At 42.5% G+C, this 10,976-nt stretch overlaps 1 protein-coding gene across 2 annotated transcripts; it reads right to left on the reverse strand.

Annotated features, from left to right (window-relative positions):
• Window positions 1-555: 555 nt before the first annotated feature.
• LOC116491968 (pancreatic alpha-amylase-like) lies at window positions 556-9,595 on the reverse strand. Of its 2 annotated transcripts, XM_032192345.1 has the most exons (11): window positions 9,308-9,595; window positions 7,750-7,965; window positions 6,761-6,907; window positions 6,266-6,463; window positions 4,649-4,879; window positions 2,544-2,677; window positions 2,334-2,456; window positions 2,120-2,219; window positions 1,838-1,959; window positions 1,603-1,728; window positions 556-866 (listed from the first exon to the last, which is right to left on the reverse strand). In XM_032192345.1, the coding sequence occupies exons 2-11, from the start codon at window positions 7,915-7,917 to the stop codon at window positions 677-679; spliced, it is 1,539 nt and encodes a 512-aa protein (XP_032048236.1). In that variant the 5' UTR covers window positions 7,918-7,965; window positions 9,308-9,595; the 3' UTR covers window positions 556-676. The 2 variants fall into 2 exon arrangements, with proteins under 2 accessions (XP_032048236.1, XP_032048237.1); XM_032192346.1 differs by lacking the exon at window positions 6,761-6,907.
• Between the last annotated feature and the right edge of the window lie 1,381 nt (window positions 9,596-10,976).

The following is a 10,976-nucleotide window of genomic DNA, read 5'->3' on the forward strand; positions in this document are numbered from 1 at the left end:
AAAAAAAAAAAAACAAAAAAAAAAAACAAAAATAAAAATAAAAATAAATAAATAAAGAGGTGGAACAGCCTGTGGAACAGCCAGCATGACCGTTAAATTGCAGGAAGCCACTGGGGATATCAGAGGGAGTACCGATCTTTTCTTTGATAAAGACATAAACGGAGTGTGAAGCAGGTCACACACTGGCTTGACTGATGTCAAAGTCTGGAATAACTGATTGGCGCAGCCGAGCTTCATCTGCTGACCTGGGCTCCACACTGGCTTTGCCCCAGAGAAAGGACATACTGCCGGCAAGCAGAGGCTGCCTGCCCCAGTGTGTTTGCTCCAGCTTACAGCTATGCGTGCACCTATCAGCCTTGGCATTGGAACATTTTAACTTGCTCAGGTGCTGGCTTCTTTTGTCTTATTTTTTATTTTCTTCTGTGTTTCTGAGATCTGGGAAATGCAGTGCTCTCTTGGTAACCTTAAGAGCTGCCAATGGTATGGCCCCCAGTTATGACATGATAATGCTACTATGACCCAGTTCATTAGGAGGAAAGACATCACTCTTCAGATTGATTGCCATTTATTGTTCACTGGGAACGGAGAGTCAAAGGATCTTGAACACCAGGGAATTGCAAATGGGGGAAACAGCATATGTACAGACCACCGGGAGAGAAACAAATTCTGATTGAAGTTATAACTTGGCATCAACGTGAATTGCAACAAATGGATCTTCGTCAGTGTTACTGATCTGGAAGTTAGCCGTTCCATCCCCAGAAACATACACCTGCTTTCCAGTACACGCGTTGCCCTCCTTTTGTCCAGAAATAACATCACAGTAGGTACCAGCAGGCAGACCAGTTTGCAAATTGACGTTCATGTACCTGTGTGAAAATCAGTGAACGTTGCTTCTCTGTTGTTTTCAAAACAGATATTTGCAACTGGGTAAAGGAATTCTGAAGCTGATGCTATTGCATGACTTGGAAAGGCAATGCGATGCAAGGGAGTTACTAAGCCTGACCCTGCTTCTCTCCCTGCACTCCTTTTCCAGAAATGGGGAGGCCACTGTGTGAATCTAGATCAGGCTGTAGGAGTTGTTCTCATTGGAAGAAAAGAACAGGACAAAATCAAAGCATAAAAGAGCTTCACAACAGGACGCGTGCTGCTAAAGGTAATCCTAATTGTGATGAGCGTTCAATCCATTAGGGTTGAACGGGCTTGGACTGGCTTGGATTGGACAGGCAAGTTTGGATAAGGGAAGTGAGAGAGTGCCTGCCCTGCTCAGAACTACCAAAACTTCAGCTCCTACTGCTTCCATCCTTGGGCACTGCTCTGTCCACAGCCTCAGCCTCTTCTCATGTGAACTCATCTGTGGGTGTACTGGAGATGACACGGTATGTGAGGCAGACCACAGGAATGGGATGCTCAAGATGCTAACGAGCAATCTGTACGTCTTCAGACGCTCCACTCAGACACCTCAGCCTTGCTTTCGATGTTCTCCATTCACCCGTCAGCACTCTAGCTGAAGGACATGCCCCCTCCCAACACCTGAGCCCTTTCAGCATTCCGTCTGGGGAGCTCTGCTTCTCCTCGGGGATACAGTCTCTCCCACCAACTTACCAGTCGTCATTATTAAAGACGATGAAGCCTTTATTGCCACGGCCAAAAGCTACTTGATTGCTGCCATTGTCCCACCAGTTTGAGAAAGGCTGGCCGTCTGCCACGTTACGGAAGATAACCATGTTCCTGAAAATGCCAGGAATGGCTGTCACTGGAGTTGCAAGAGCTCCACAGCCAAGAGGCTCATCATGCAAAAGTCACTGCTTTTACTGCGTTTTGCTCCAGAGTCTCCTACCTTATTTGCCGCCAGCGATGCTCACATACCCAGTCGTTGCCACAGGTGGTGTCCGCATTGATTGTAACCGACTTTGTTGATCCATCCGAGTTGCTAGGTGGTCCAATCCAGTCGTTGGCATCCTTTTTATTGAAAAGAGACATTTGAAAGTTCTTACTGGAAAAAGCAGATCAAAATGCGGGATGGATGGCGCACCTAATTTCCACCCACCCGATCCAGGATTGGACAGAGAAATCACTTGAGAAGTTTAGCAAACGTGAATCTTGAGTGTTACAAACTTACCTTCCCATTTACAAAATTTCTTGTCCAACGATAACTTGACATCACACGTGTGAATCCATACGGATGAGCCAACATGAAACCAACGGCCATTTTATAAAGCCTGTTGGGCCAAAAGCATAATGAGACGTGGCTAGAGAAAGCATGCTGGGGAACAAAGAGACAAACAAATCAGCAAGAGGAAGAGGCATCAGCCAGACAACCCCGCATTCCTTACCTGGCATCCCAGAAGGTGAGAATGGAAGCTCCACCAGCCCCGTGCCCCCGCTGGTTGTCATGGTTATCCACAAAGACCAAGGCTCTGTCAGAAGGCACAAAGCCCCAGCCTTCTCCCCAGTTCCTGGCCAAAAACACAAGGACTTGAATCTACCCCGCCAAGCTGTGCATCCAGCATATCCTAGGCAAGCTGCACGATGGGCGCCCTTACTTTAAGTAGGCCATCTTTTCTCCATTCCACTTGCGGATCACTGTCCCCAGTTTTGCGCCGTATTTGAATTCGGTCACTCGGCCATTTCCAAAGTACTGACTGCCTGTAATTGGCTCGCCACCCAAGTCAATTACCTAATACGTGAAAGAACATTCCTTACAACTAGAACAGAAAGGGGTAATGAAAAGTCACTACTTTTGCTAATATTACTATCTGATTTCTTTTCAATATTGCATTGATTGCTATTTTGTTAATTTTATCTCAAACTCACTATATTTTTTTTTTTTTTGCATCTCCATCCTCAATCTATTTACTGTGTCCGATGACTACTGCATAATTATAGCTTGGGCCGCAGGAGCTTTATCTAAAATGTAAGCACCAGTACCTCTGCTTCCAGCACATGGGCAACCTCATTACTTATTTCATGATATACGTAAAGGACAATTACCTATTTGCCTTAGATCTTTTGGCAACACATTTTTAATATAATGTATCTGGCAACTTTAGCTTTTACTGACTGGAATCTATTTTTTGTTTTTCTTACTTGGATTTCTTTCTGAAACATCATACACAAATTGGGAATGTGAAATGAACACTGGCTGTGCCATGGGAAAACAGTTTCAGACCATTATGCAATCAGTTGCCATTTCAGACGTAATCACCATTTATAATACTCTGTTGCAATTTATAGAATCATAGAATCATAGAATATCCTGAGTTGGAAGGGACCCTTAAGGATCATCAAGTCCAACTCTCGACACCGCACAGGTCTACCCAAAAGTTCAGACCATGTGCCTAAGTGCACAGTCCAATCTCTTCTTAAATTCAGACAGGCTCGGTGCAGTGACCACTTCCCTGGGGAGCCTGTTCCAGTGTGCAACCACCCTCTCTGTGAAGAACCCCCTCCTGACGTCCAGCCTAAATTTCCCCTGCCTCAGCTTAACCCCGTTCCCGCGGGTCCTGTCACTAGTGTTAATGGAGAAAAGGTCTCCTGCCTCTTGACAACCCCTTACGAGGAAGTTGTAGACTGCGATGAGGTCTCCCCTCAGCCTCCTCTTCTCCAGGCTGAACAGGCCCAGTGACCTCAGCCGTTCCTCGTACGTCTTCCCCTCAAGGCCTTTCACCATCTTCGTAGACCTCCTCTGGACACTTTCCAACAGTTTCATGTCCTTTTTATACTGTGGTGCCCAGAACTGCACACAGTACTCGAGGTGAGGCCGCACCAGCGCAGAGTAGAGCGGGACAATCACCTCCCTTGACCTACTAGCGATGCCGTGCTTGATGCACCCCAGGACACGATTGGCCCTCCTGGCTGCCAGGGCACACTGCTGGCTCATATTCAACTTGCTGTCTATCACGACCCCCAGATCCCTCTCTTCTAGGCTGCTCTCCAGCGTCTCATCGCCCAGTCTGTACGTGCAGCCAGGGTTTCCCCGTCCCAGGTGCAGGACCCGGCACTTGCTCTTATTGAACTTCATGCGGTTGGTGATCGCCCAGCTCTCCAACCTGTCCAGATCCCTCTGCAAGGCCTTTACGCCCTCATTTGAGTCCACAACTCCTCCAAGTTTGGTGTCATCAGCAAACTTGCTCAAAATACCCTCTATTCCTACATCCAGATCATTTATAAAAATATTTAAAAGTACCGGCCCTAAAATGGAGCCTTGAGGGACCCCACTGGTGACCGCCCGCCAGCCTGACGCAGCTCCATTTACCATAACCCTTTGGGCCCTGCCCGTTAGCCAATTGCTCACCCAATTTATGTACTTATAATTTAAAATTCTGAGACTGAAATCTTACCTTTTTGAGATTGACAGAATTTTTACATTTAATTCAATGCAGTAAATTACATCTCAATAAGATTTCCAGGTTAACTAGCTCCAAAAGGTGCAAAACAATTGAGGCACTTTTCATGTCAATGACCTTCTGCAGGCAAATTAGATATTTCAAATTATGGTTGTTAAATCTTGACATCACTTTCTATAGATCAAGACTGAAAGTTGCTCAGGCCCAGCTCAAGCAAAGCACTGCTTTAGGTACAGGACTGAGTCTACACTCTGTCTGCAAAAAAGACGTATGTAAACTACAATTAAGAAAATAGAGATTACCTCCTGATAAATGAAAGGTTTAGCTCCTGCAGAAAACCACTTAGTATTTAGGTCTTTCAGCTTGTATAAAATTGCCTTCACATCCTCTGGCCACATATGCTTGGCAGCATCAATCCGGAACCCTGCTACACCAATATCAATGAGGTAGTTCAGATACTCTGCAACTTTGGAGCGCACATAGTCCTTCTCCAGGGCCAGATCAAGAAGATTAACCAAGCGGCAGTTTCGGACCTGTATGAAAATTCCGAAATGAAACATTTTTCACCCCGCAACCTAAATCTAATGTTCTATATATGTTTCTTTGAATTTCTCTGTGTTACAACGACAAAAGGAAACCTTCCCTGTTCATCATTCACCATGCGTATCTTACACCTTGGACAGTCATCTAGACTGACATCATGGACAGTCCTCTACGTAGAAGGAGCATTACAAAGCCTACATTTGCCCAGCATACACAGCTGCAAGTGATGAAGGAATGTACCAGAGAGCCATAATTAAATCTATAATCAGCTTTTTAATGCAAGTATAAGGCAAAAATATCATGTTATTTTTAGTCCAGTGTATTAACACGCGGATTCATTATTATTTCAAGTCCACTTACTTCTTTTGTGATGCAGGTAAGATTTCTGGAAATGATATTTCAAAATCTTTAAAATATATTGAATTCTATAGTCTTACTAAACATTAAACTCTTCTCTTCTGTCTCTTTTTTTGCCTTAGTTTTTGTAAATACAGAATGATGGTCATAGATTTCCACAAAAAGAGTATTTTAAAAAAGTGTTTCAGTATACTCAATATATGTTTAATAAATCTTATGTTGGGTTTCCACAGCTATGGACACATCTGTGTGGAAACAGCAAGGTACATCAGCCTATGTGGCAACCTGTACTAAAGAACCTACAATAGACATGACCCTTTACAGCTGCTCAACATCCCAGAGACATTTATATCTCCCCCCTTCTGCCATTTCCCTAAAACTCCTCTCCCCTAAACTTAGGTTCAGGAAAGATTAAATACAGTTGAAAGGCATGACATTGCTCAAGCAAAACACATATTTATCTTTATAAAATAATTTCAGTTCTGTGGTAGTTTTAAAGTCCTGACCATATAATTAGATACACAGGAACAGACAGACTCCCCTTATCTGCACAAAAGGAGGTCTTTCTTAGCAAGGGAAATCTCTAAAAAGAAAGTTGGTTTTCAATATTTTAGCCTTACTGTTTTTCTTTAGTAAATCCTAATCTCTCTCTTCTGAAATTAAGACCAAAGAAAACTTCCAAATTGTAGCAAGGGGTAAATAATAATTCATATTTTTTAAAGCACAGAAAACACAAATAAGAATCCCTAAATAGAGTTAATGATCTTTAAAACTCTCCTTATAAAATACCTAAGCACATTACTTAAATCTTAAGGTGAGCCATTAGCTCAAGTAGACCTATCCCTTTGCTCTAGATAAAGAACTGGAGTTCATGATAGTAACGCTAACCTCCATTATCAATTAGGATAGTTTTCCATGAGTTTTATTTTCTATATAATGTCTGACAGTAAAAGGGAGCAAAGAAATAACAGCCCTGAAACAGATGGACATAAAAATGCATTTATAGTTTTAGGTTTTACCTGAGATGCATCATGATAGTTCTCAATGTCTCCACTTTCAGATTTACATTTACCATCATTAAAGTCCCAGGCAGAATATGGCACAGCTGGAAAGTCTTCAGTCTTTGCATTGAAATAGCTTCCACAAGTAGAATGGTTGCCAGCACCAGCAGTACCTCCGCACATATGGTTGATTACCGCATCCACATAAATATGCACCTACAGAATGATGCTCATGTTTCAGTTTAAGAAAGTTACTTTCCATAGTGCTACTATCTGAAGAATGTTCTCTTTCTCTTACCTCCTGCCATATCCTCCTATTTCTGCTTGCTTGCTTCCCTCAACATTTTATTTAAGATACTTCTTTTATTAATATACGGCAGTTGTGGTACAACACACAGCTCAACACATAGAAGAAAAACATCTTTACTCCACAGCTACCTTGTCTTCCCTTCTACATTAGCTGATGTCTATATCCTAGCGCTACACACACCACAAGGTTTTCTAAGCACTTACTCCAACACTGTTGCACCTGGTCACCATGTCTCTAAATTCGGTTTCATTTCCAGATCGTGTGCAAAGCTTGTAGCTGACTGGCTGGTATCTTTCCCACCATGGATGCCAGGGGTCAGCAACAATAACGTTTTCATTTGGAGGTGAGATCTGTGAATAAGATGGTGTCTCTTGGTAACAGGATACCAATAATGGTTTAATTACGTTTGCTCAGTATTGTTAGAGAAAGAACATAAAAATATAAAACAAGGTCCCTTTAATGGAAGCAACTCACAATACTTAACACACACAGATCCCCAGTATCCTCTTCTTAAACTGTAGTGAGCTGCAATTAAAAGACTTAGGCCCAGATGTTCAGCAGTTAGAAACATATTAGAAAAATTATGTCCATGGACATAGTTTCCTAATCATCTTTTGGACTGCATGCCTCCCAGATCAAATAGTCTGAAATGATGTGAAGCTGGGCCTTTTAATGGCGTACTCAGACACTCTGACAGGCAGAGAGAAGCTTGCCAGCTTGGGTGAACAGAATTAGTAGCATTTTAATTTATTTGAAATCTTCAGCACTTTGGTACTTTTCCTGGGAGCTCATTTTTCTTAGTCATAGTTTAATTTTATGTTTATCTAGTTCTTAAGCACTTCTTTTGATTTAAATATCAAGCAGATAAGTTTAGGTTATTCACAGTAGTATAAAAAAAAAAAAAAAAAAAAAAAGATTTAGAGGTTTAGCCAGTGATAAGCAATTCTAATTCATTTAAACATAATAGCACATAGAGCAAAACATGTGCTTTGGAGTGATGAAATAAATTCACTCTAACATAATGATGGCTGAGGAACATATTGCCAGCATTTACTACTCGCACTACCAATTTCTTTTATTCTTTTTTTTTCTGTTTCAGTACCTGTCCTTTGGTAAATTGAATATTTTCATTTGAAAAAGAAATTACCATCAATGAAGCAATTTTACTACCTACTGATAGGAACAGACATACCTGAACTCCTCCAAATCCATTAGGAGCTAAATAGCGTTCACACTCAAGAGCAATATCGGCCCAGCGCCATTCAAAGAGATGAACAATAGAAGTCCTCCCAGCCTGAGTGTTGGGGTTGTACTGTGCCCAGCAAACCCCTACAATTAACAGAAGAAAACAGATACCCATGGTGTGCTCTGTGACCAGTTGTGCTCTTCTTACTGCTTATCTATTCTCCTGCAAGAGGGTAAAGTACACATTACAGAACAGGCATTTACTTTTAAATGTTAATCCCTGGCATCGTATTTATTTAACTTCACCTGACTTTCATTCCATTTGAGAATTAGCTTTATCTAAGCCACATGAACTTCATGTACTAATGGTGATGTTGCTTAATATAGGCTGTCTCTAATGCACAAAGTAGTATTTGTATTAGTATAAAAATGAAACTAATCACAAACACCAAAGGATTGAGTGGTTTATATAGACTGAAACTGGCATTCTGTTTTTCATTTTAATGTATAATACTCTCTGTTGCTATTTATCCTTGCATGGCATCTTTTTTTTTTTTTCATAATCCATTACTATGACTTGTGCATATTTAAAAAAGGACTTTGAAAAGTCGTATGTTCCTTATCGTGACTTGCCAAGAAAATTAGGGTATTTTGGAGGTTATGATAGACGTGATGTCCACCATTCAAACACAAATATTGAAGATTCCTCAAATACAGAAGCGACCATAACAACTCCAAACCTAAGAACCACTGAATGTTTAATGTAACGTTTTCCTGTTGTGTGCTTATGTTATAATCAGTGATAGCTGTAGAATTTTACTGGTAGAGAAGCAGATCCATGTCCTTGTTTCCTTAAAGTAAATAATGCAATTGAGAAAGCAACAACTAAATTACACAAAGCAGTAGGAATGTATTTTGACCAAATAGCCCAGGGCCTAGTGCTCGAAGAGGAGACTGAATGTAGCATCTTGTTTCTTTGGAATAAGGCTTAGGGCTGTTCTGGTGTCAGTACAAGCAGCAACACGGGAATGGAGGTGTTGGAAGCCCCAGCAGACTGAAGGGTCTAGCCTCAAAATGCTTCTGAAATGGGGGATGGGGAAGAAAAAAAAAAAGGAAAAAAAAAAAGGTCTGTATTCCCACTGGGAGGATGAGAGAGCCAGGCAGAGATGCACCTGCTGCAAGTTAGAGGAAATGGGAGGGGATTGTTGCTCCTGAACAACTCTACCGTGGCTTGCCAACTTGTCTTCTGCTGGGTTAAGTCAGTGGTACAAAACTCCGCTGGCATTTCCAAAATACCACAAGTGCTAATAATAGTATTTTTTTTTCCTAAAAGGAAAAAAAAAAAAGTGGGAGAAGAGAGCGTGCATTACTAAATTAATCACTGTCTTTCATACCTGGTGTCATCTATCTAATAAAAAAAAACTAATATGACACGATCCAAAATCATAAATTATCAGTATCTAAAATTTCTTACAGAATTACAGTCCAAAAGCAGCCACAATTCTTATACGGCTTAAAACCAGCGTATGAAAACATTGCAGAAGTTACTGCAATGCTACACTTACAAGAATTACAGATCGGTATGCGCACCAATGTCCACAGCCTAAGCAGAGTTCAGCATTTTCAGCATATCCCATCCACACCAAGCGTGGGCTGCCAGGCTGTCCTCCGGCCAGAAGCTCTGCTCCGCGCAGCCTCTCACAGCGTGTTCCGCCGGCACAGCTTGTTCACTCCTGCGTGGCACGGGGCTTGCTTCGCGATGGGAAAAAACGGAGCGTTTGGGGCTTGGTTCATCGCAGCTCCTGAGGGCTCCCCGCGGCTCGGCGCCGCCAAGCAGCCCGGCCCCGCCGGCCGCCCCGTGAAGGGAAGCGCACCGAGGCCTGGGGCCGCCCCGCCCCTGCGAGGCCTCGCCCCCGTGACAGGACTTAGTGGCGTAATGGCAGCGGGAACCCTGCTAACACAGCTTTGGTTGTGAGGGGCAGGCCACAGAAAAATTAACTTTTATTTTATTTAAAGACCCCTTTTTTTTTTTTTCTCTCGCATCTTAACAGCGCGAACCCTGCTGAAGGTCTCAGAGCTGGCAGACACTCTCCGGTGCTGGCAGAGCAGGCTCGTACAACCCGCTTACACCAAGGGCGCTGAGCTCAGCCCCGTGACAGCCCGAACAGCAGCCTCCTCAGGACGACATCAAGACTGTCAGATTTATGAAGCATCTGAAACGTGCCTCGCTTCGGTCTGGGGCACTGCTGTGACTGACACACCTCACATCATCCTGCCAATCGTGCCAGGGGCAGGGAGCCGCAATCCTACAGCGTGCCCCAGTGCCAACTGGGGGCAGCTCTTGCAGGCTGGCCAGGGGTAGCGCCTGGCAAAGAACACATCTGACATCATGACAAAGAATGTAAGAGGTCACCAGTTTTCCCATCAGTGGTTCATCAACAGGTAATAGTAATTGGTACCAATATTGTGCCTTGCCTACACAGCAAGTGGTATTTCCCCCTTCCTCTTGCGTAGATTGCTTGCATGCCACTCAGGCTTAATTACACTGATAATCAGTAGGTGGAGTTATAAAATCTGTGAAACAGGCTGTTGACATTCTACCATCCAACATGCAAAGAACGCTGTTGTCCTGTGACACTCACATATAAAGTAGTTTTATTGTTCCTGGCCTGCTACTCCAAAAACAGGTAAGAAACTAACAAACACGTATAGTGACCACACAAGAATGCAGCAATAAACTTATCAAAATTCAAGTAAAGGCATTTTTGAGTATCTGTTAATTGAGATCATACAGAAAAACAGCTATCATAATGTATTTTTTGGTCCAGCAACCGATTTAGACTGTCTTCAACTGGGATAAGGCAAAACATCTTTACACTAGCTTGTTATCACACCATCACTTGTGAATTCGTATTTTATAGAATAATTTTATCTTTAAATCTATTGGACCTTCTCGACAAGTGTCATTGCAACGTTTCCCATGTGATTTTGGAAAGCTGCGCTAGCCTCAGTATGCAACAGATCTTACTTTGTGCCCTTCACATTAATTTTTTTTAAACATGTTTCACCAGGGCACCTATGCTAGTTTAACAGTGTTTGAACTGTTAAACTTGTTTCAACTACTTTAGTCGCACTAGTGGCATCTTTCAACATGTGAATAAACAATGAATTATTAAGGAAAAAATTCAAAATAGCTAGTTACACAGAATGAATTCATGCCAGTGCACCAGTCCA

This window comes from Aythya fuligula, chromosome 8 (assembly GCF_009819795.1).
Source record: "Aythya fuligula isolate bAytFul2 chromosome 8, bAytFul2.pri, whole genome shotgun sequence".
In the NCBI taxonomy this organism is placed as follows: Eukaryota; Metazoa; Chordata; class Aves; order Anseriformes; family Anatidae; genus Aythya; species Aythya fuligula.

Coding starts and splice junctions, on each gene's coding strand:
- LOC116491968 (XM_032192345.1), bottom strand. CDS start 7,917: ATGGGTATCTGTTTTCTTCTGTTAATTGTAGGGGTTTGCTGGGCACAG. Junction 6,908..7,749: donor ATGGATTTGGAGGAGTTCAG/GTATGTCTGTTC, acceptor TCTTATTCACAG/ATCTCACCTCCAAATGAAAA. Junction 1,960..2,119: donor GAAATTTTGTAAATGGGAAG/GTAAGTTTGTAA, acceptor TTCAATAAAAAG/GATGCCAACGACTGGATTGG.